This window comes from Thalassophryne amazonica, chromosome 14, assembly GCF_902500255.1.
Source record: "Thalassophryne amazonica chromosome 14, fThaAma1.1, whole genome shotgun sequence".
Classification (NCBI taxonomy): domain Eukaryota; kingdom Metazoa; phylum Chordata; class Actinopteri; order Batrachoidiformes; family Batrachoididae; genus Thalassophryne; species Thalassophryne amazonica.
In genome coordinates this window covers 88,195,327-88,216,038 of record NC_047116.1, presented here as the reverse complement: position 1 = coordinate 88,216,038, position 20,712 = coordinate 88,195,327, and the positions used below count along the sequence as shown (strand labels likewise).

The 20,712-nt window shown below is 42.5% G+C and overlaps 1 protein-coding gene and 1 long non-coding RNA gene across 5 annotated transcripts in view; one reads left to right on the top strand and one right to left on the bottom strand.

The window, feature by feature from the left end:
* The window catches only part of col6a3 (collagen, type VI, alpha 3), a 61,615-nt gene that overhangs the window by 33,941 nt on the left and 6,962 nt on the right, over positions 1-20,712 (top strand). For 3 of the 4 annotated variants that reach the window (XM_034186698.1, XM_034186699.1, XM_034186695.1), the window contains 13 exons: positions 1,513-1,575; positions 1,678-1,710; positions 2,899-2,935; positions 3,027-3,038; positions 3,129-3,622; positions 3,719-3,821; positions 7,115-7,816; positions 7,937-8,048; positions 8,127-8,182; positions 8,281-8,541; positions 9,629-9,703; positions 15,188-15,373; positions 19,455-19,514. In XM_034186698.1, the coding sequence (XP_034042589.1) occupies positions 1,513-1,575; positions 1,678-1,710; positions 2,899-2,935; positions 3,027-3,038; positions 3,129-3,622; positions 3,719-3,821; positions 7,115-7,816; positions 7,937-8,048; positions 8,127-8,182; positions 8,281-8,541; positions 9,629-9,703; positions 15,188-15,373; positions 19,455-19,514 (2,194 nt within the window). The remainder of the gene's footprint in view (positions 1-1,512; positions 1,576-1,677; positions 1,711-2,898; positions 2,936-3,026; positions 3,039-3,128; positions 3,623-3,718; positions 3,822-7,114; positions 7,817-7,936; positions 8,049-8,126; positions 8,183-8,280; positions 8,542-9,628; positions 9,704-15,187; positions 15,374-19,454; positions 19,515-20,712) is intronic. The other variant, XM_034186697.1, reaches the window with a different exon arrangement.
* On the bottom strand, positions 647-19,558 carry LOC117524882. Its single transcript, XR_004564891.1, has 3 exons — positions 19,548-19,558; positions 16,045-16,047; positions 647-835 (listed from the first exon to the last, which is right to left on the bottom strand). It is a non-coding gene; the product is annotated as an uncharacterized LOC117524882 (long non-coding RNA).

Genomic DNA, 20,712 nt, shown 5'->3' with positions numbered 1-20,712 from the left:
CAAATTACTCAACAGTGTTACTGTTAAGGAAGTAGTAAAGGGCTGACGCTTAATGATGCAGGCTTCGGACCAGATCATGGGTTCAATTACCCAATCAGACAGTAAAATCACTAAGGTGCTCTTAAGCAAGGCCCTTATTGTTCAAGTTGCTCCCGGTGTGGAGTGTAGTGTCTTGCCTGGCAGCACCCTGATATTGGTGTGCGTGTGTGTGTGAATGGGTGAAATCATTACAAAGTACAGGTGAGACCCATTAACTAGCGCCAGTTAGAGTCCACAAATTCAGACCACCAGTTATCTAAAACCATGGGTTAATTAAGTTGACCAAGAAACCCCCAAAAACTTAAAATCAGCTTACTTTGTCATGTAACAGTTTTGACCATTTGAAGTGTGATTCCTTCCTGGATGGTGACGATTTTCTTCATCTGGAGCAGGTTTTTCTTCCTCCTCCGGCTGCTGGAGGGCAGTGATGATTCTGGCAGACGATTCTGGGTGACTCGAAGTGACTCTTTAGATCCTTACTGCCAGTTCAGATTGGGCTGGAATTTATACACCCGCCCACCACATGTCTGCTCAATGGCAGAAAGAATCTAAAGAGTCACATCCATCATCAGGAATCTTCCACACAGAATCGTTCGCCATCTTTGCTGACCTGCACCAGCCGAAGGAGGAAAAAGAAATCATTGTCCAGAATCGTATGCACTGATGATCCCTCCCAAAAACAGTCAAATCAAAATACACTTTTATAGTTAGTCTAAATTTTCAGGGTCCACAACTTGACCGCGAGTAAAGCTGAATCACGACTTACGCATGTGCGAGTTAACGGGGCTCACCCATACTTTGTGTGTCTGCATCATCAGGAAAAGTACTAAAAAAAAAAAAAAAAAAAAAAACACAGTCCACAGTGGACACACATTTGAGTGAACTATTAAAACCAACCCAATCTTCATTCTTGATTGGATTGAAACAACCAGTACACAAACCAGGCAAAGCACACTGTTTCCACTGAGATAACAGATTTCCTCACATTTGGGTTCATTATTTATGTTATCTGGCTTGCTATTTGGAGACAAACTTGTCCAAATCCAGGTTTTCTAGATTAAGGAAAGAAGCTATTCCTCTACGCAAATACTTAATTTATTTCTTCACGCTGGTGTTACAGCAAATGGAGCACATCTGACATCTGACAGTTCCCAACACCTGCTCCATTTTACAAGCTGACTGTAGCCCAAGTTCCCATGTTGGCTCAGTACCAATGGCAGACATGACAGACAAAGCACACAGGTGATGACAGGAGGGCTCTAAAAAAGTCAAAAGTATTTTGGATGAGTGGACCGTACATAACTGCGCAAAACAATAACAATAAATGACTTTTTAGACCAACGAAGCAGTGAATGTACAGTGAAAACATTTATGCTGGTGCAGGGTCCCAATCCTACAAATCAAATGTCTGTCAGTCTTGCTTGGAAAATCTGGAGCGATCTTTTATTTCATTTCTCTGCCCATTCTTTCTAGGGTGTTTCTGGGGCTGTTGGTGATCCTGGACAGAAGGGAGAGATTGGATATCCTGGGCCCTATGTAAGCACAACCAAACCATTTATTTGAACAGTTTTGTTATATAATCTAAAACTGTGAAAGTAATTTCCCCTGGTGTTAACACATCTGTCTATGTCTCCACAGGGACAGAAAGGGCCGAGAGGACCGGGTGTTGTGGTATGTGCTTATTTACCAAACTGTGTAAAACGTTATTCATTGAAAAAGAGCTGAGCCAACATCTGTTGTCTGTCTATGGCAGTGTTTTTCAACCTTTTTTGAGCCGCGGCACCCTTTTTATATTTACAAAATCCTGCGGCACACCACCAACTAAAATAATATTATAATGCTATTACCTCTGGTTTTGCGCAAAACCCAATTATCGCAATAGAAAATCGATACAGAAAACATCGCATTTCGAAAATCCTCAAGCATTTTGCGCTCTGATCTCAAGTAGGGCTGTCACGATTAGAAATTTCTGGAGACGATTGTCAGACAAATAATTGCGATTGACGAATATATTGTCTATTTTTTTTCTTTTTTTCCCCTTCTTTATATTCTACTATTGTAGTATAATTACACAACTCTGGAAGAACGTTTGGCTTCTGTGAGTGGAGAAACTGGGAATGGTGCAACATTTTTATTTTTATCTTAATTTTACATACAGTCCCAACTTTTTCTGATTTGTGGTTGTTTCTGTTGCATTTCTGAAATTGTTTCTCCTCATCAGTCACGTTTTGTGCTTGAACACTACATTAAGCTCAAGACTGAACAAATAAATACCTTTGGAAAGTAACAGCTGTTAAAGTTCAGAGTTCTCACCTGCTTTTTGTGATCTGTGCGTCTGAACATTTTTTTTGTGTGTGTATCTCAGTTCATTCATATATTCTCATTTTTTAAATATGTTTTTAAAGATATTTGACTGTTTATTTAATCTCATGATCTCATAAATTCAGCATACACATGGTGTGAACAGGACGGTAACGGCAGAATCACACCTTTAGAGAAAGTTCAGAGAGAAGTAAAAGCTTCACGTTTTCGTTTTGTTAACATGTTCACTCCATTTAAAATCCTTTCTCTGCTCCGCGCTCGCTGTGCACTGAACGTGTCGCGCCTGCATTCAGGAATCTCCTAGGGTGCCGCGGCACCCCGGTTGAGAATCACTGGTCTATGGTGTCATTAGATAGACAGACAGACAGACAGACAGACAGACAGACAGACAGACAGACAGACAGACAGATAGACAGACAGATAGATAGATAGATAGATAGATAGATAGATAGATAGATAGATAGATAGATAGATAGATAGATAGATAGATAGATAGATTTCTAACTAAACTAAATCCAAATGTCCATTTACTCTCAGCAATGTGACCTGGTCAAGAAAATCAGAGACAACTGCCGTAAGTACAGTTTACAAATTATAAGCAGTAATATTAGTATTTTGCACAAAAGAAAATGTCTCATGAACTTTCTTCTTCTTTCCGGTACTAGCTTGCTGTTATGGTGAGTACATAATATATTGTAGTAGTTTTCCATAGAATACAACTACATGGATTATTCTCTATAAAACTGTTTGTCCTGTGTGTAAATCAGGTCAGCAGGAATGCCCTCTCTACCCCACTGAGCTGGCCTTTGCCCTTGATGTCTCTGATGGCGTCAGCCGCGCTGCCTTTAATAACATGCGCGATACAGTCCTCCGACTGGTCCGGGATATCACCATCTCTGAGAGTAACTGCCCGAGAGGAGCGCGCGTTGCTCTGACCATGTACAACAACGAAGTGACCACTGAGGTTCGGTTTGCTGATGCCTTGAAGAAACAAGCCCTGGTGCAGCGCATTGAGGGACTGCAGAGTCTACAGACCCGTAAGCAACGCAGCTTGGACACAGCCATGAACTTTGTTGCCCAGAACACCTTCAAACGGGTACGCAGTGGCTTCCTCATGAGGAAAGTGGCAGTATTCTTTGTCAATGGTCCGGTGAAGGACACACAGGCAGTTAGTGCTGCTGCCCTCCGCCTCCATTCTGCTGGAATCGCCTCTTTGGTCTTGGTCAACCGTGAAGACAGAGCACTCACAAGGGCATTGCAGGTAAAAATCGATCAATCACAGCATGGAAGAACTTTGTGTGTTTCAGATAGTAAAAAAAAAAGATCTTTTCAACATTTTTTCCCCTTCTTTAAACAGATCAACAACACAGCACTGGCCCAAGTCATAGCCCTTCCAAGTCCAGGTAGCGCGCAGTACAATACCGCCATCCAGAAGGTCATGAGCTGCCATGTCTGCTTCGGTAAGAACATTACTTTTCAGCACTAATATTTCATAAATAACATTTTTTTAATGTGGACAATGAACATAAAATAAGGACAGACAGGCCTATCAAATTTTTTGTGAAGCCCTACTGTTGCTTGTATGACACAATTGCACATTTGTTATTTTTTACAGAATCTACTGATTATAATAAGATGTCAGTGTGAAAAAATGTCTTAAAATTCTTCAGTGTTGAACTTGAGGCAAGCAAACTGTGCCAATTACTTGACTGAAAATCTGAGCAAAGCGAGGCATTAGCCTCAAATTTACATGTTAACAGGTGACGAGAGTAGCTTCTTCACTGTTTACTTGACAATTTTTGCGAAAAACTGAACCATCTATTTCAATTTCAATTTATTTAATTTTATACAGCGCCAAATCACAAGAAAGCTGCCTCAAGGCGCTTCACACAAGTAAGGTCTAACCATACCAACTCCTAGAGCAAGCACAAAGGCAACAGTGGTAAGGAAAAACTCCTTCTGATGATATTGAGGAAGAAACCTCAAGCAGACCAGACTGAAAGGGGTGACCTACTGCTTAGGCCATTCGAACAGTTACAAGGTTTTTACAAAGCTTTATAATGGTGACGAAACAGAAAACACAAAATCAAAACAACATCACATAATAACAAAAGAATATGTATTTGATGAGTAGTCCAAGCAGGCGGTTATGCTAAAGGCAGGGGTCATCAGAATTCCTCATGCCATCAGTAGGCCTGTTGTCATGGTAATGTCCATTCCAAACACAGACTGCAGGGTGCTGCATCAGGTTCAGGCGTGGCATCTCACGGTCAGTCCAGCACCCTGTTTTCAGTAGTCGTCCCACTATTCATGCCTCTGACAGCGAGAAAAAAAGCAGAATCAGTCTCCCAGAAAAACTACACTTAAAGTATAATTTATCAGCAGTAAATCGATAGGAAAACAGAAAATACTAAGGTGATCACTGGCCACTAGCCTTAAGCTTCACTAACAGACCGAGAATTTAGATAAAGTTGATTCCGAGACCATTGCTAATAAAATGAATTTAAAAGGATAAGAAGCATAGTTCCATACTATGCCAGTATGCTAGCCATACAAAAGGGAAAATACGAGGTCTATTAGAAAAGTATCCGACCTTATTATTTTTTTCAAAAACCATATGGATTTGAATCACGTGTGATTGCGTCAGACAAGCTTGAACCCTCGTGCGCATGCGTGAGTTTTTCCACGCCTGTCGGTTGCGTCATTCGCCTGTGAGAAGGCTTTGAGTGAGGAGTGGTCCAGCCCCCTCGTCGGATTTTCATTGTCAGGAAATGGCGGAATGATTTGGGCTTTTTTTCCATCAGAATTTTTTCAGAAACTGTTAGAGACTGGCAGCTGGAAACCATTAGAAAAATTTATCTGGCTTTTGGTGAAAATGTTACGGGCTTGGTAGAGAATAAGGAGTGTTACTGTCGTTTTAAGGACGGCCCCCAGTGGCTGTGGGGCGCGCCTCGCTCCGAAGCCGCCATCGAAAGGCTGAGCGACCATTTAATTTCTAAACGGATGGCTGTCTGGATCCGTGACCATTGTGTGCCATTTCTCTGGTTATCACAAGAGCTGGACATCAACCATTTTCCGGCAGATTTCACGTTTAACAAGAGATTTTGTCATGGAAAGCCGAGCGGAGGCTTCGCGCGTCACGATGGATTCGCTACTGGAGCGAGACAAAACCACCTCCGTTTTGGTCTCACAGGACGGCTTTGAGATGGCGTTCAGACAGCTGTCAGTGGTTTTTCCATCGAGTGATTATCCGAGAAATTCTGGATGTGCCTGGACATGCCAGAACATGTCCCGTGAGGCTTCATCACGGCGTTGCTGTGTGCCATGCGGCACTGCTGCGACGCGCGAAGCCTCCACTCATCTTTCCATGACAAAAACTCCTGTAACAGTGGAATGTGCCGTTCATTTCCAAACTGGACGCTGTGTTTTATCCGGGACGTTGTCTGACTGGCACAGGAATTGTGAAAAGATGTGGACATCAGCACTTTTTCGGCACATTGAGACAGACGTGCGGAGGAATTCCGCGCGTCGCGTCGGTGCCGCGTGGCGCACAGCAACGCCGTGATGAAGCCTCACGGGACATGTTCTGGCATGTCCATGCACATCCACAATTTCTTGGATAATCACTCGATGGAAAAACCACCGACAGCTGTCTGAATGCCATCTCAAAGCCGTCCTGTGAGACCAAAACGGAGGTGGTTTTGTCTCACTCCAGTAGCGAATCCATCGGCTTTCCATGACAAAATCTCTTGTTAAAAGTGAAATCTGCCGGAAAATGGTTGATGTCCAGCTCTTGTGATAACCAGAGAAATGGCACACGATGGTCACAGATCCAGACAGCCATCCGTTTAGAAATGAAATGGTCGTTCAGCCTGTCGATGGCGGCTTCGGAGCGCGGCACGCCCCACAGCCTGGGGGCCGTCCTTAAAGCGACAGTAACACTCCTTACTCTCTACCAAGCCTGTAACATTTTCACCGAAAGCCAGATAAATTTTTCTAATGGTTTCCAGCTGCCAGTCTCCAACAGTTTCTGAAAAAATTCTGATGGAAAAAAACCCCAAATCATTCTGCCATTTCCTGACAATGAAAATCCAACGAGGGGGCTGGACCACTCCTCACTCAAAGACTGCTCACAGGCAAATGACGCAACCAACAGGCGTGGAAAAACTCACGCATGCGCACGAGGGTTCAAGCTTGTCTGACGCAATCACACGTGATTCAAATCCATATGGTTTTTGAAAAAAATAATAAGGTCGGATACTTTTCTAATAGACCTCGTAAATGCATCTTAAGTCTGGACCTGAATGTCTCTGCAGAATCTGTGTTATTAATGCAGGGGGATCATTCCAGAGAACAGTTGCATGGTAAGAGAAGGGCCTGTGGCCCGCAGACTTTTTATTCACCATAGGGACACAAAGTAGTCCTGCACCCTGACAACGCAGAGCCCAGGCCGGTACGTAGGGTTTAATTAGGTCAGCTAAGTAGGGAGGTGCTATTCTGTGAATAATTTTACAGACAATCTATGTATGGAAACAGCCATCTATGTATATAAATTGTACACGCAGTTGTGTGGAAGTTGAAATACAATTCATAACATAATCTATTTTTCAGTGTCATACCACAGTGTCTTCTTAGCCCTTTAATCCAATATTGGTGCATGTATTCTGCAAATAACTTTCCAAACTAATGCAGTTTGATTTAACAGACATCATGACAAAACATAAATAGCAAAATTCTGTCTTCTCCTTTTCAGATGCCTGCTCTCCAGCCCAGATGTGTGACTATGTACCTCCATCAGCCAGCAGAGACAGAAGATCTTTCGCTACAGATGTGGACATTGACATGGCTTTCATCATAGACAGTTCTGAGTCTACTTACCCAACTGTTTTTACTGAAATTAAACGCTACATTGCACATATTGTGGAACAGCTACAAGTGTCCTCAGATCCCACATCGTCCATTCACCATGCCAGAGTATCTGTGGTTCAACAAGCACCCTATGAGTTCGTTCATAACAATAGTGGCTTGCCCATCCTCATAGATATTGGCTTGACCGAACACCGCTCCACTGAGGATATCGTCAAATACCTTCTTGAGAAAACACCACAGTTAGAAGGTGGCCGGGCCCTGGCAGCTGCCATTCCGTCAATAGTGGAGCAAGTGTTTGAGGTGGCACCAGTCCAGCGTGACAGGAAAGTCCTGATGCTCTTTGTGACTGGAAGTGTGGAAGAACATGAGGAGCAGCTGGTGCATGCTGCCACTGACATCAAGTGCAAAGGATATTTCCTTGTCATTTTTGGTGTTGGTCACAAAGTGAGTGCTGGGGACGCCCGAGTTTTAGCACGGATGGCCAGTGAGCCATCAGATGTCTTCTTCAAAAGGCTGGAAACTATCTCACACTTTTATGACAAACAAATTCAGACCTTTGGTCAACTTCTGCCTAAGTACATCAGCAGTAAGTTTGACTACACATCAAATGTTTCATCTAATTTTTTTCATGCCGTTTCTGAAGTTTTTCTTCCATTAATGATACATTTTAACACCTCCATAACAAGTGCTCCACTTGTCTTTTCAGTTGAAAATGCTTTCTACATGTCCCCTGAAGTTGCCAAAAACTGCACATGGTTTCAGAGTGATCAGCCACTAAGAAATCCTTTTAAATCATCACATGACCTCACAGAGCAGGAGTAAGTTCTTACATTGTACTTCCACTGAACTGGTGATTAATTTTTGGTTTCGTTCACTATTAATGGTTGTATTTACAGGAAACATCAAAAACAGCATGAAAATCTCCAAGCTGTTCACCACCAAAAGCACACAGGTAAAATAGTAGAACTCCAGACTGTTGTCAGTAAGCCAGGTATTTTTTTATTTTTTTGTCAACTGTGTTGTGATAATGCTTTGTGTTCCTCACTGCAGACACAACAGAGCTCCACGTTACTAACATCACCTCCAACAGCCTGAAGTTGCATTGGTCTATCCCAGATCCTAAGCTCTTTGTCTACTATGAGGTGGTGATTACAAGGTTGCAGGACCATGCCCTGGTTCTGAAGACCAACGTATCCAGAACAGAGCTCTATGTGGACAACTTGGAAAGTGCCACATCATATCACGCTGTGGTCACGGCACACACTGCACAGGGTCACACTGTCTCGACTCGCAAAGGCATCATCACTACCAGTAAGTCCACAAAAATACAGATGAAGATATTCACATGCATACTTTTTAATCACAGAAGATGAGGAATTACCTTGAAACATACAGTTTGTCATCACCAAAAGAGAGAATTGAAAACACCTAAACCTGTATGTAGTGCAAGTAACTCAGTGAGTTCAGAAGTTGGACTACCAATATGTAGACCTGAGTTTGATTGCAAGTTATGCTACCTGTGTGTGTGTGTGTCCTTGGATAGCACGAAAACAATAAAGTTTCTCAGTTTGAACATTAAATATCTTGTCTTTGTGGTGTATTCAACTGAATATAGGTTGAAGAGGATTTGGAAATCATTGTATTCTGTTTTTATTTACATTTTACACAACATCCCAACTTCAATGGAACTGGGGTTGTACATGAAGACTCCCATTTGAAATAGAATCCAGTCAGAATAAAATTATCCTGATGATCCATGTAATGATTGTACTGAGCTCTCTAATTTGAAAAATATCAGAAAGTTGTGTACAGGCCCAGAGGCCCATCTAGCCCGTACTTATCCCTGGATATCCTAACCTAGAGTGGGGTGCCAATCCATCACAGGTTACATTCCCAGCCAAGGCTGGTCCCTATTTACAGTTAGGAGGAATGGGACACCTAACTGGGTTTCTTTCCTGGTCACACTATCTGTCTGTGTCCTCTGCATTGTCCCAGTCCACCCAGCTGTAAAATGTATACCAGTCTTGGACTGGGGAAGTAAAATGTGATTGGCACCCTGTCCAGGGGGGAGTTGTAGACACTCATCCACTTCATAATGTGGTGTCCAGGGATAAGGAGAGGACAACTGGGCTGATAGAGAAGTTCTTCTTCACTTCATGGAACTGATTTATTCTGTCAGTTTTGTGAAGATTACAAAATTATGAATAAGCAACAGCAGCATTTCAGCATTATCTACAATTAAAATAACCACCACACAGTGCAACAAAAGACCGTGTGCAGTTTTGACAAATTAAATAAGCTTTATTTATGTATTTAATGGAGTTCATATACTGTTGTAGTAATTTGATTATGTATAGCAACTAATGTAATTCTCTGTCTGGTGATTTAACTTTAACAGAAGCAGCAGATCCCAGATCAGCCAGCCAAGAGACCCATCCAGTGATAACTGCACCACTGGACAAACCGGAAACTGGTGAGTGACTGTGCATTGCATGCATGCATGTCTGCATTTGCACGTATCAATATGTGTGTGTACGGCAGTTCATATGCAGTAATGCAGTTATTTCTGCTTTGGTTTTTATTGTGGACTTTTGAACTTTTATTACTTGAAAATAACTGTTATTTACAGTAATCTGTAAGGGCCCCTTCACACATAGCACAAATAAGTAGGAATCAGGGCGAATCACGGTGAAACAGCCCACCACGAAAACATCAACATAACGTCGGAAGGGACACACGGTCGGACGGGCATGAACGAAACACAGTGCAAGCAGATGGAGCGTGTGGAAGGGCATTGCGCAGCTGCTGCGGAAAAAAATTAAAATAAAAAATACATGCCACCCGCGGGATTTGAACCTGCAATTTACAAAAGCTCTGATTAACAGACAGAAACTTTACCACTGTGCTACCATCGCTGTCCTATAACAGAAGCATAAAATGCCTTAAATCAACAAAAAGATAAACATATAAAAACAGAAGAAATTAGACAACGCAGATGGCGAAAAGCACTGTAATTGCCCCTGTTGTGGAGGAAAAAAAAAACAGCTGGAACATGTTGCACCACATCGCACCTCTGCTGTGGAGAAGACAAAATAAAACCACACACCATAAAAAAAAAAGCTGCATTTTATTGAATCCCTCTTATCGAGCGAACAATACAAGCATGAACCGTCTGTTCCTCTGTAGATGACCCATGGTCACAGATGTAGAGTCACGACATGACATGAATGAAGCAGTGCGCTCTTATCATGTCCATATCTGCTGGCCCGGCATGTCCAGCCAGCTCTGCATGCATATCCGGCCGACACATGTGTTGTGTGGGTGGCACACCGCAGGACAGACACCGCGTCATGTGGAACAGAGCTCACATGGGTGACGTGACATTCAGATCACCCACTGTGTGTTATGAGCTGATGGTCTGTTTCACCTGGGGTAGCCTATCAATGTGTGTGCCGTGCGCTCTCTCGCTGCAGCCGGTCGCAACAACAACATATGATTTTATGTCCAGGTGAAGACAGCAAGCAGACGCGCGTCACAGTGGACAGTTGTAAGGTCATGTCTGTCCAAACACGGTATGTGTTCCCCAGCTGGGGCACACAGAACCAGAGATCTCAACAGCTACTGCTGTTGGCGGCCACGCCCCTGTCTGTTCAGCACATAGGCTAACGTGTCACTCTCTGTTATGTGATCATTATTTTTTAGTTATTTGTTATGTAATTGTGTATGTCGGTAGTGTAGTACTTATTAATATACCTGTCCCGGCTGTGGTCTCTGTACTTATAATGTGACACTTGTGCACAGAGCTGTCATTTGTAGCTGTCAGTGAGTCTCTGGTCAGCAGCTGGGAGGCGGCTCACCGTGCTGTGTGCACTCTGACTTGGCTGTCCGGCTCCTGTGTGATCATGTCCATGCATACATATCAGCATTTTATGCAAGTGTGTTGGGAGGAGCGGGGGGGCGAAACACACGTATGGTACATGTGTTTCAGGGTGGGGGAGTGGGGAGGGGGTGACACACATGCACACATACGATACACATGCAGGCCACGTGTGTGTTGCTTTTTGCAACGCCACACTCGTGGGGGAAAGACAAATTTCACATCCAGCTCAAAAGTGATCGTCTGCTCACTATTTTCATGCTAATAGTGCAAATGGCCACACATTTTCTAAGTGTCAAGCGAGTGGTGTTAGATGTTCGTGTGTGTCACCTGGAATTTGGCCGACACCTGCCGCGAGAGGGCTTGAATGGGATCTCACGGGGCACACTCTGTCTTTCAGCTGCTGGTGTGCATGAATAGTTGTAGTGACAGGTGTACGAGGCGTTGGAGGCAGCGCTGATTTTTCATGAACGGCATGCAATTCCTCCTTCATGCGCTAGTCGGCTTCAATCCTGTTATGTGTGAAGTGGCCCTAAAGGTTTTAAACACTCTTGCGTTCCTGTCGAAATGTGTTTTCTTCATCACATAAACTAGAGCATGACACGGGAGTGGATTTTCACTCCCGTCCCATCCCGCTCCCAGAAAAAAAATCCCATCCTGTCCCAATCCTGGACTGGAGTAAAAAAATAAATCCCATCCCGTCCCACTCCTGTAAGGATGACTCCCAATCCCATCCCGCTCCCACTCAAAATCAGTCCCACTCCCATCCCACTCCCGTATGTCTCGCGCCGTGATGATCAATCAGGGACTGAATATGTAGTGACATGGAGATGTCTGGAGTTTGACTGAAGATGTGAACATGTCCTGTATCTGGTAGCAGCCTGTGAGCAGGACTTATGTCTCTTTTGTCCTTTATTTCACAATTATGACAGAGTTTTTGGGGCGAGCAGCAGCACCACAGCAAGCAGCGGAGTTTCTTTCTCTTTTTATTTTATGTGCGCGCGAGTGAATCGTCTGTGGAGAATATTTTATTAATTAACTACACAGATGTATAATAAAACAAATGGTGACTGGTTTCTAAACACAATTTAGCAAGAGTTTTTTGGTGGAAGAGCGAGCTGCAGCAAGCAGCGGAGTTTTTTTTTTTTTTTTTTTTTATTGTTTACATTTGCGCACATGAACGGGACAGTTGGTCCTCAAACTCCTGCAGAGGCGGAAGGACCGCTGAAAGCAGCCGTCATCCAGACAGCTCCTGCAGCAAATAATGATACTCTCTGTATTGGGAGCTTTCCACAACAACTCGCTCCGTGTGATCAAGGTCCGTCATGTTAACTTAACTGACAACTGGAGCCGGCGAGCGGAATGGAAGCTCCTCCTATTTGATGACGCACCGGGGCAAATTTTCGCAGCAAAAGCAGAGCGACACACCGGGCGAAGGAGGCGCGTCCGTCGCCACGCGACCCCCGTGAATTTGTAGCGTCTGATCGCGCCTGGTGTGAACGCGTTTTGGTTGTTTTAAATAGATGAAACTCGTCATCTATTTTTGGCATTCCCACTCCTGCCCGCTCCCGTTCATTTTTATTCCCGTCCCATCCCAATCACGGGATTGATAAAATTTCGACTCCTATCCCGCGGGACGGGAATTCCCGAAAAATGTCATCCTCTAACATAAACCACAAAACAGTCAGACAATGTGCTCTTCCTTCACATGCTTTTTAACATATTGTATTTTTGGAATTATTACCATAAATTTAAGTTTGGCTGAATTCCTTTGGCAATATATACAATATATGCCAAAGGCAATATATATATAGTATTTGTTTTCTGGTTTTCAGATCTTCTCCATAATGTTATCACAAGCAGTAACATTTATTTGCAGTATTGGTGTCACGTTGGCAGAAAAAGAAGAAAAATCAAACAAAAAACAAGTACGAGGTCTGTCCGTAAAGTATCGTACCTTTTTATTTTTTTCAAAAACTATATGGATTTCATTCATATGTTTTTACGTCAGACATGCTTGAACCCTCGTGCGCATGCGTGAGTTTTTCCACGCCTGTCGGTGACGTCATTCGCCTGTGAGCACGCCTTGTGGAAGGAGTGGTCCCGCCCCCTCGTCGGATTTTCATTGTCTGGAAATGGCGGAATGAAAAGGACTTTTTTTCCATCAGAATTTTTTCAGAAGCTGTTAGAGACTGGCACCTGGAAACCATTCGAAAAATTTATCTGGCTTTCAGTGAAAATTTTACGGGCTTCACAGAGAATAAGGACTTTAACTACAGGTTTAAGGACCCCTTTAAAGGACGGTCGGTGCGCCGCGCTGCGAGCTGCGACGATGCGGCACAAACCACTGGATCATTTCTAAGCTGATGGTTCTGTGGATACGAGACCGTCGTGTGCTCTTTCTCAGGTTATCACAAGACCTGGACATCAGCCATTTTCCGGCAGATTTCACTTTTAACAAGAGATTTTGTCATGGAAAGCCGCGCGGAGGCTTCGCGCGTCACGACCGATTCGCTGATGAAGCGAGACAAAGGAACACCTCCGTTTCGGAGTGTTAGAGGACAAGTTGGGACATGTCCAGCTCTCCACAAGTTCTTTTATACTCACTCGACTGGTAAGCACTGAAAGCCGAGATAGACATGTCCCAACTTGTCCTCTAACACTCCGAAACGGAGGTGTTCCTTTGTCTCGCTTCATCAGCGAATCGGTCGTGACGCGCGAAGCCTCCGCGCGGCTTTCCATGACAAAATCTCTTGTTAAAAGTGAAATCTGCCGGAAAATGGCTGATGTCCAGGTCTTGTGATAACCAGAGAAAGAGCACACGACGGTCTCGTATCCACAGAACCATCAGCTTAGAAATGATCCAGTGGTTTGTGCCGCATCATCGCAGGTCGCAGCGCGGCGCACCGACCGTCCTTTAAAGGGGTCCTTAAACCTGTAGTTAAAGTCCTTATTCTCTGTGAAGCCCGTAAAATTTTCAATGAAAGCCAGATAAATTTTTCGAATGGTTTCCAGGTGCCAGTCTCTAACAGCTTCTGAAAAAATTCTGATGGAAAAAAAGTCCTTTTCATTCCGCCATTTCCAGACAATGAAAATCCGACGAGGGGGCGGGACCACTCCTTCCACAAGGCGTGCTCACAGGCGAATGACGTCACCGACAGGCGTGGAAAAACTCACGCATGCGCACGAGGGTTCAAGCATGTCTGACGTAAAACATATGAATGAAATCCATATAGTTTTTGAAAAAAATAAAAAGGTACGATACTTTACGGACAGACCTCGTAGTACTTAGAAAAATAAAGTATGATTTACAATGCAAATCTGTGTTTTATGAATTAATCCAGACAGCTGTGCTGCTTCTTATAGTAGAAACAAAAACTGAGGCACAACTAAGACACTAAGGACACTGTTACTGGCAGCAAGTTCAGGACAATCTCAGATCAACTTCACTGCTCTCAATCAATCATCTTTATAAGAATAGCAGTGATTATCATGGCGTTATGTCATCCATAACTTTTTCTGCATAAGCCCTATATGATGCATCATAGCCTGTCCCCACCAGTCTGGACCCGTGCATGCAGCCAATTCAGTGATTGCCTGATATTTCTTAAATTTAGCTGTGAGGCATTTCTGGGGTTGGATTCACATGCAGATGTGATTTTGCATCTTGACACATGACCACATAGCAATGAAGACTGTACACCATAAAATAAACTAACACTAACCGATAGATGTAGTAATAACTAACAGTTTTCTTCACCCATGGCACTGTATTCTTTACATTTACTTTCGGTTTGCAGATGCCCAAAGTGCTAATAATGCTAGAAGCCTGAGTGCTCTGTACATTGTTATGCCACACTGAGTGCCATTTTCTTTGCCCGGTTATGAACCACATCACCCTTGAGTTGTTTGAGCTTGCTAGACTTTAATATTCTAATACGTATAATCACACAGACCACTTTTTAACAGCACATAATAACTTGAGTATGCCTTGTGCAATTGTAGACTTAATCTTAATACATACTCGTCCTCTCTCTCTGTCTGTCGTCCATCACTGCTGTTGTTTTTTGCATGTTCTAGTTAAAGACATTGCCAACCCATGCTCACTTGACTATGACCCTGGAATGCCATGCAAAGACTATCAGGCTAAGTGGTTCTTTGACACAAAGTACAAGATCTGTTCCCAGTTCTGGTATGGAGGTTGTGGAGGCAATGACAATAGGTTCGAGACTGAGACCCTCTGCTTGAAACACTGCATGAGGTCAGGTAAGTTTCTGCCACTGCCAGGCTCTGTGTGGAAATATGCCTGGTGCCAAGGTGCATTATAGAGGAGGATGCGACAATTGTAGCATATTTTGCATCACCTTCTGTCACCCAGCTTTAGTTACAGCTGTCAAATGTCACATAATACCAGCACGTATCTACTACAATCACCAGTTATTCCAGTGTGGGTCATCTTGGCACCCTATCATAAGCTTTTTCTAAGTCCACAAACACACAATGTAACTCTTTCTGGCCTTCTCTGTACTTCTCCAACAGTATTCTCAGAGCAAACATTGCATCATAGTGCTCTTTCTCGGCATGAAACCATATTGCTGCTCACAGATCTTCACCTGTTTTCTAAGCCTAGCTTCGACTACTCTTTCCCATAACTTCATGCTGTGGCTGATCAACTTTATGCGTCTGTAGTTACTGCAGCTCTGCACATCACCCTTGTTCTTGAAAATAGGAACCAGCACACTTCATCTCCACTTCTCAGGCATCCTCTCACTTTCCAAGATTTTATTAAACAATCTGGTTAGAAACGCCACTGCCATATCTCCTAGACATTTCCATGCCTCCACTGGAATGTCATCTGGACCAACTGCCTTTCCACTATTCATCCTCTTCATAGCAGCCGCTCACTTCTTCCTTACTAATCTCTTGTACTTCATAACTTACTCTCACCACATCATCCAGCCTTTTCTCTCGCTCATTTTCTTCATTCATCAGCTCTTCAAAATATTCCCTCCACCTTCTCAGCACACATTCCTCACTTGTCAGCACATTACCATGTGCATCTTTTACCACCCTAACCTGCTGCACATCCTTTCTAGCTCTGTCCCTTTTTCTGGCCAATTGGTACAAGTCCTTTTCTCCTTCCTTACTATTCAACTTCTTGTACAACTCGCAATATGCCTTTTCCTTCACTTTTGCCACTTCTCTTTTCGCCTTATGCCGCATCTCCTTGTACCCCTGTCTACTTTCTTCATCTCTCGGACTATCCCAAAACTTTTTCGCCAACCTCTTTCTCCTTATGCTTTCCTGGACCTCTTCATTCCACCACCAAGTCTCCTTGTCTTCCTTCCACTGTCCAGATGTCATACCCAGTACTGTCCAAGCTGTCTCCCTCACCACATCTGCAGTACTTTTTCAGTTGTCCAAAACTGCTTCCCCTCCAAACTGCTTCTCTCACCTGCTCGCTAAATTTCACACAACAGTCTTCCTACTTCAGCTTCCACTATCTAATCCTTTGTTGAGCTCTCACTCTGTTCTTCTTCTTTACCTCTAAAGTCATCCTACAAACCATCATCCTATGCTGTCTAACGACACTCTTTCCTGCCACCACCTTACAGTCTCTGATTTATTTTAGATTGCATCTCCTATAAAGAATGTAGTCCACCTGTGTGCACCTTCCTCCACTCTTATATGTTACCCTGTGCTCCTCCCTTTCGTTAAGTAGGTTGCTCCTCCCTTTTCTTAAAGACGCAACCCTCCTCATTTATCCGGGCTTGGGACCGGCACTCAGAATGTACTGGCTGCACACCCCATGTGGCTGAGTTAATTGGATGTCTTTTGTACTCTTTTTGAGAATTCTTGGGTACTGCCAGAATGACTTTGTGTCAATGAGAAAAACTGATGTAACAATTTGCATAGATTTTTTAAGTTATTTCAAATGTCTACTGAGTTAATGCCACAAGAGTTCTCTAGCTAAATTGAAATAACTTTTTAAAAACAACTATGCAAACTGTTACATCACTTTTTCTCATTGAGACAGTGGTTCATTTTTTCTGGCGGAAGACATCAAAAGCAATACTCTATTCACTCACGGGAACAACAACGTGACACTTAACTGACTAAACCATTTGAACTACAACAACACAATGAATCAATAACACTAACAACCAGTGGTGGGCACAGCTAACCAAAAATTGAGCTTCGATAACCATTAATCCCATAACTGAAAAGTTATCTTTTATGACGCTAAACCAATAAACTGCTAAAAAATGTATCTTTATTACAGATAACGATAACTTTTAGTATTGATTCAGACGCGGCCACATCAGATTACACTGTTGGCTTCTGATAAACCAGTTTCACTTTCACTTTTTGCTGCTGGGTAAATTCAAGGATCACAAACATATAAGAACGCACGAAAAATGGAAAGAAAAAAAAAACCCAAACACTGTCATCATCTTTCAAAAGCAGTAAAACACAGTATTAGAAGTACAAACTAAAAACCTGCTGCTTTTTTCACACGCTTTGAACCTTGTGGCTTAAACAACCGAAATATGTCCATTAATGCATTGTTTGGCAGAGTAAAAGACACGTAGTAAACATAAATCCTTACCTGTTAATTTCAGTGGGATTCATCTGAAGAAATAATCCACGTAAAGCGTCCTTTAAAAATCCAAAACAGTGTCTAAACGGTGAAGAAAAGTCCCTCTGTACACAGCTGCGCCACACCTTGGCGATTAAATTATATCGTCAGTCACAAAGAAATAAAATAAAATAATGTTAAATTTATTCCCTTTTGTTTTTGTATCGAGCGGACGATAACACTCGCTGTAACATCAAAAGTGAACCTGAACTACACTACCCACAGTGCTCCCTGTGTCGACCAGCCAATCACATTTTGCGCTTAATGATGACATCATCAACAAGCGACAGGCAGCCAGTCTACCACAAACACACAGATGGACTACAATGTTTGATTTTAGGGTTTACAAATGTTTTTGACCGTTAAACTTTGCTCAGTTTACCAGCAAAACAACAAAACAAATGTTATCGGACTGAAAGTTATCAGAACTAAATTTATCGGAAGATAATTGGTCCAATGATGGTTTTACTTATGGATGATGGTTTAACTTAAACTTATCTGAAAAGCTAATCCGCTAGCAAAAACATTCTTCGATAATTAAATGTTATCAGATTAGCTGAACTGTGCCCACCACTGCTGACACCAACAAACTAACAAGAACCACAATAACATTTAAAATCCCAAAACCCCAAACTCCCATAGTGCATTGCATCACAATGTCCATTGTTTACTGGTTAGCTAAAAATGCAAATTTCTCCAAAAATATTAGTCCTATCAACTTTTCATTTTCACAGTGCTCATTCTTGACCCATAATACATAAGCATGCCCAACAGCACAGTCCACTTGGCTATAGATATTAAAAGTACACTGGCTGATAAATGTGCTGATAATACATAAAACGCAGATTTATGCACCAGTTTTTTCCTCTTTAATGAGCATTTATTGACAAGTGTGACTTATACCCAAGAAAATATGGTAATTGTTATATTAAAATGCATTATGAACAGTGTTGGTGAATAAATAATATCCCTTGACTTTTCAAACACCTCAGCTGCAGATGCACTTCGAATGTCATGCACGGTTCAGTCAGGTCAAGACTGTACAGAGATGATGGACACTTTGTCCTCAACTCCTTTAATTTCTGAGACATTATTCCTGTGGTTGTAGCCTGCCCAGCCTGTAGTGAGCACTGCTAAAGTCTCTGCAAGACTGTTTTGTGTTTTTTCACAGGTCGTGTGAGCACACAGGTGCATTTTTTCCCACTCAGACTCTGATTTTAGCATAACTGCATGTAAATTAATGCGGTTATCACTTTAAAAACAAGTCACCATGACACAAAAGCATACACAGTAAATTTTGCAGAGTAAAATTTCCTCTGCTGGGATAGCATTTGGTCCCACTCCAAATAGAGTTAAATACACTCTATCACAGTGCTAAATCAACTGTATCACAGTGTAAAATCAACTCTTATTGGGGTCGAAACACTTGATTTGACAAAACGGTAGAGCTAATTTCACTCTGTAATAGAGCGTATTTTACTCTATTTAGACTGGGACCAAATGTTATCCTGGCAGAGTATATTTTACTCAGCAAAATTTACTGTGTACTTACATAATCTTTACAATTAATCTGCGCTTCTTATGCGTGCCAGCGACTGTACGGACCATGGATCACCTATGATCTGTTACACTACTACAGAACATATTGTTTTGTACTTAATATTGAAGTTTTAGCTGACTATTTCTCTCATTTTCATGTTTCTGCAGAGTTGCAGCCGCAGCAAGAAGTCAAACAGGTTGAACAGGTGAAGATCCTCCCGGCTCCTGGTGAGAACTCCAATACATTAACACACTCACAACTCATTACTGTACTTTTGCTTTGAACCTTCTGCACTGAACACATGGTTACCTGTGATGTGGTGGCATGGCGTGTGTATATCCTGAAAATTTACGGCAATATAAAAACTAATTTCTATCCAGGCCATTTAAATGTACCACCTCATATATGATTTAACTGAGATTCATCTCAAATGTTGGGCATATATCCGAACTTGAGGTCACTAGCGTTGAAGGCTACATCACAGTTACATAATGCAATTTCCTCAAACTGTGCTCACGTTGGAAAACAACAAGTCTTTTGTTTTCAGCTGCAAACCCACCCACCTCCTAACTGGCCTTTAGCGACAACTGACTGATGAAGCCAACTATGGAAAAATGAGACGGTTATACTCATAACTGTGGAGAAAATGAATGGAAAGCCTTGTTCACCGTTTTATTAGCAGCAGTCAGAAAACAAACAACTTTCATTTATCAGAAGCTTGTCAGCACTGCCGTAAATTAACGCAAGTAACCTACAGCCCTACAAACATGAAATCTAAACCGAATGTGCTGATTGTGGAAGAGTAATGATAGTAGAAAAGATTTTGTTGTTGTCTTTGTAAACATTTACATGCGTTATAGCATTTCAATTTCAATTTATTTTCATTTATACAGTATAGCGCCAAATCACAACAGAGTTGCCTCAAGGTGCTTCACACAAGTAAGGTCTAACCTTACTAACCCCCAGAGCAACAGTGGTAAGGAAAAACTCCCACTGAGGAAGAAACCTCAAGCAGACCAGAATCAAAGGGGTGACCCTCTGCTTGGGTCATGCTACAGACATAAATTACAGAATTCACAAAACAAATATACAGGAAATGCTGTTGGTGCACAGGACAGGAGAGTCTCAGCACAATTACCACACCCATCTCTGGATGGAGCTGCACCTTAAACAGAGAGAAATAAACAGAATCAAGCATCAGAAAGACAAGAAATACAGTATAATTTGTCAGCATTAAACAACAAGAGAAACAGGAAATACTAAGGTGATCGCCGGCCACTAGCCCTAAGCTTCACTAAAAGACCCAGAGTTTAGGTAAAGTTGAGACCGCGGCACGCTCCGTTTCCTAGTAAAATGAATTAAAAGAATGAAAGGCATAGACCTATACTATGCCAGTATGCTAGCCATACGAAAGAGAAAATAAGT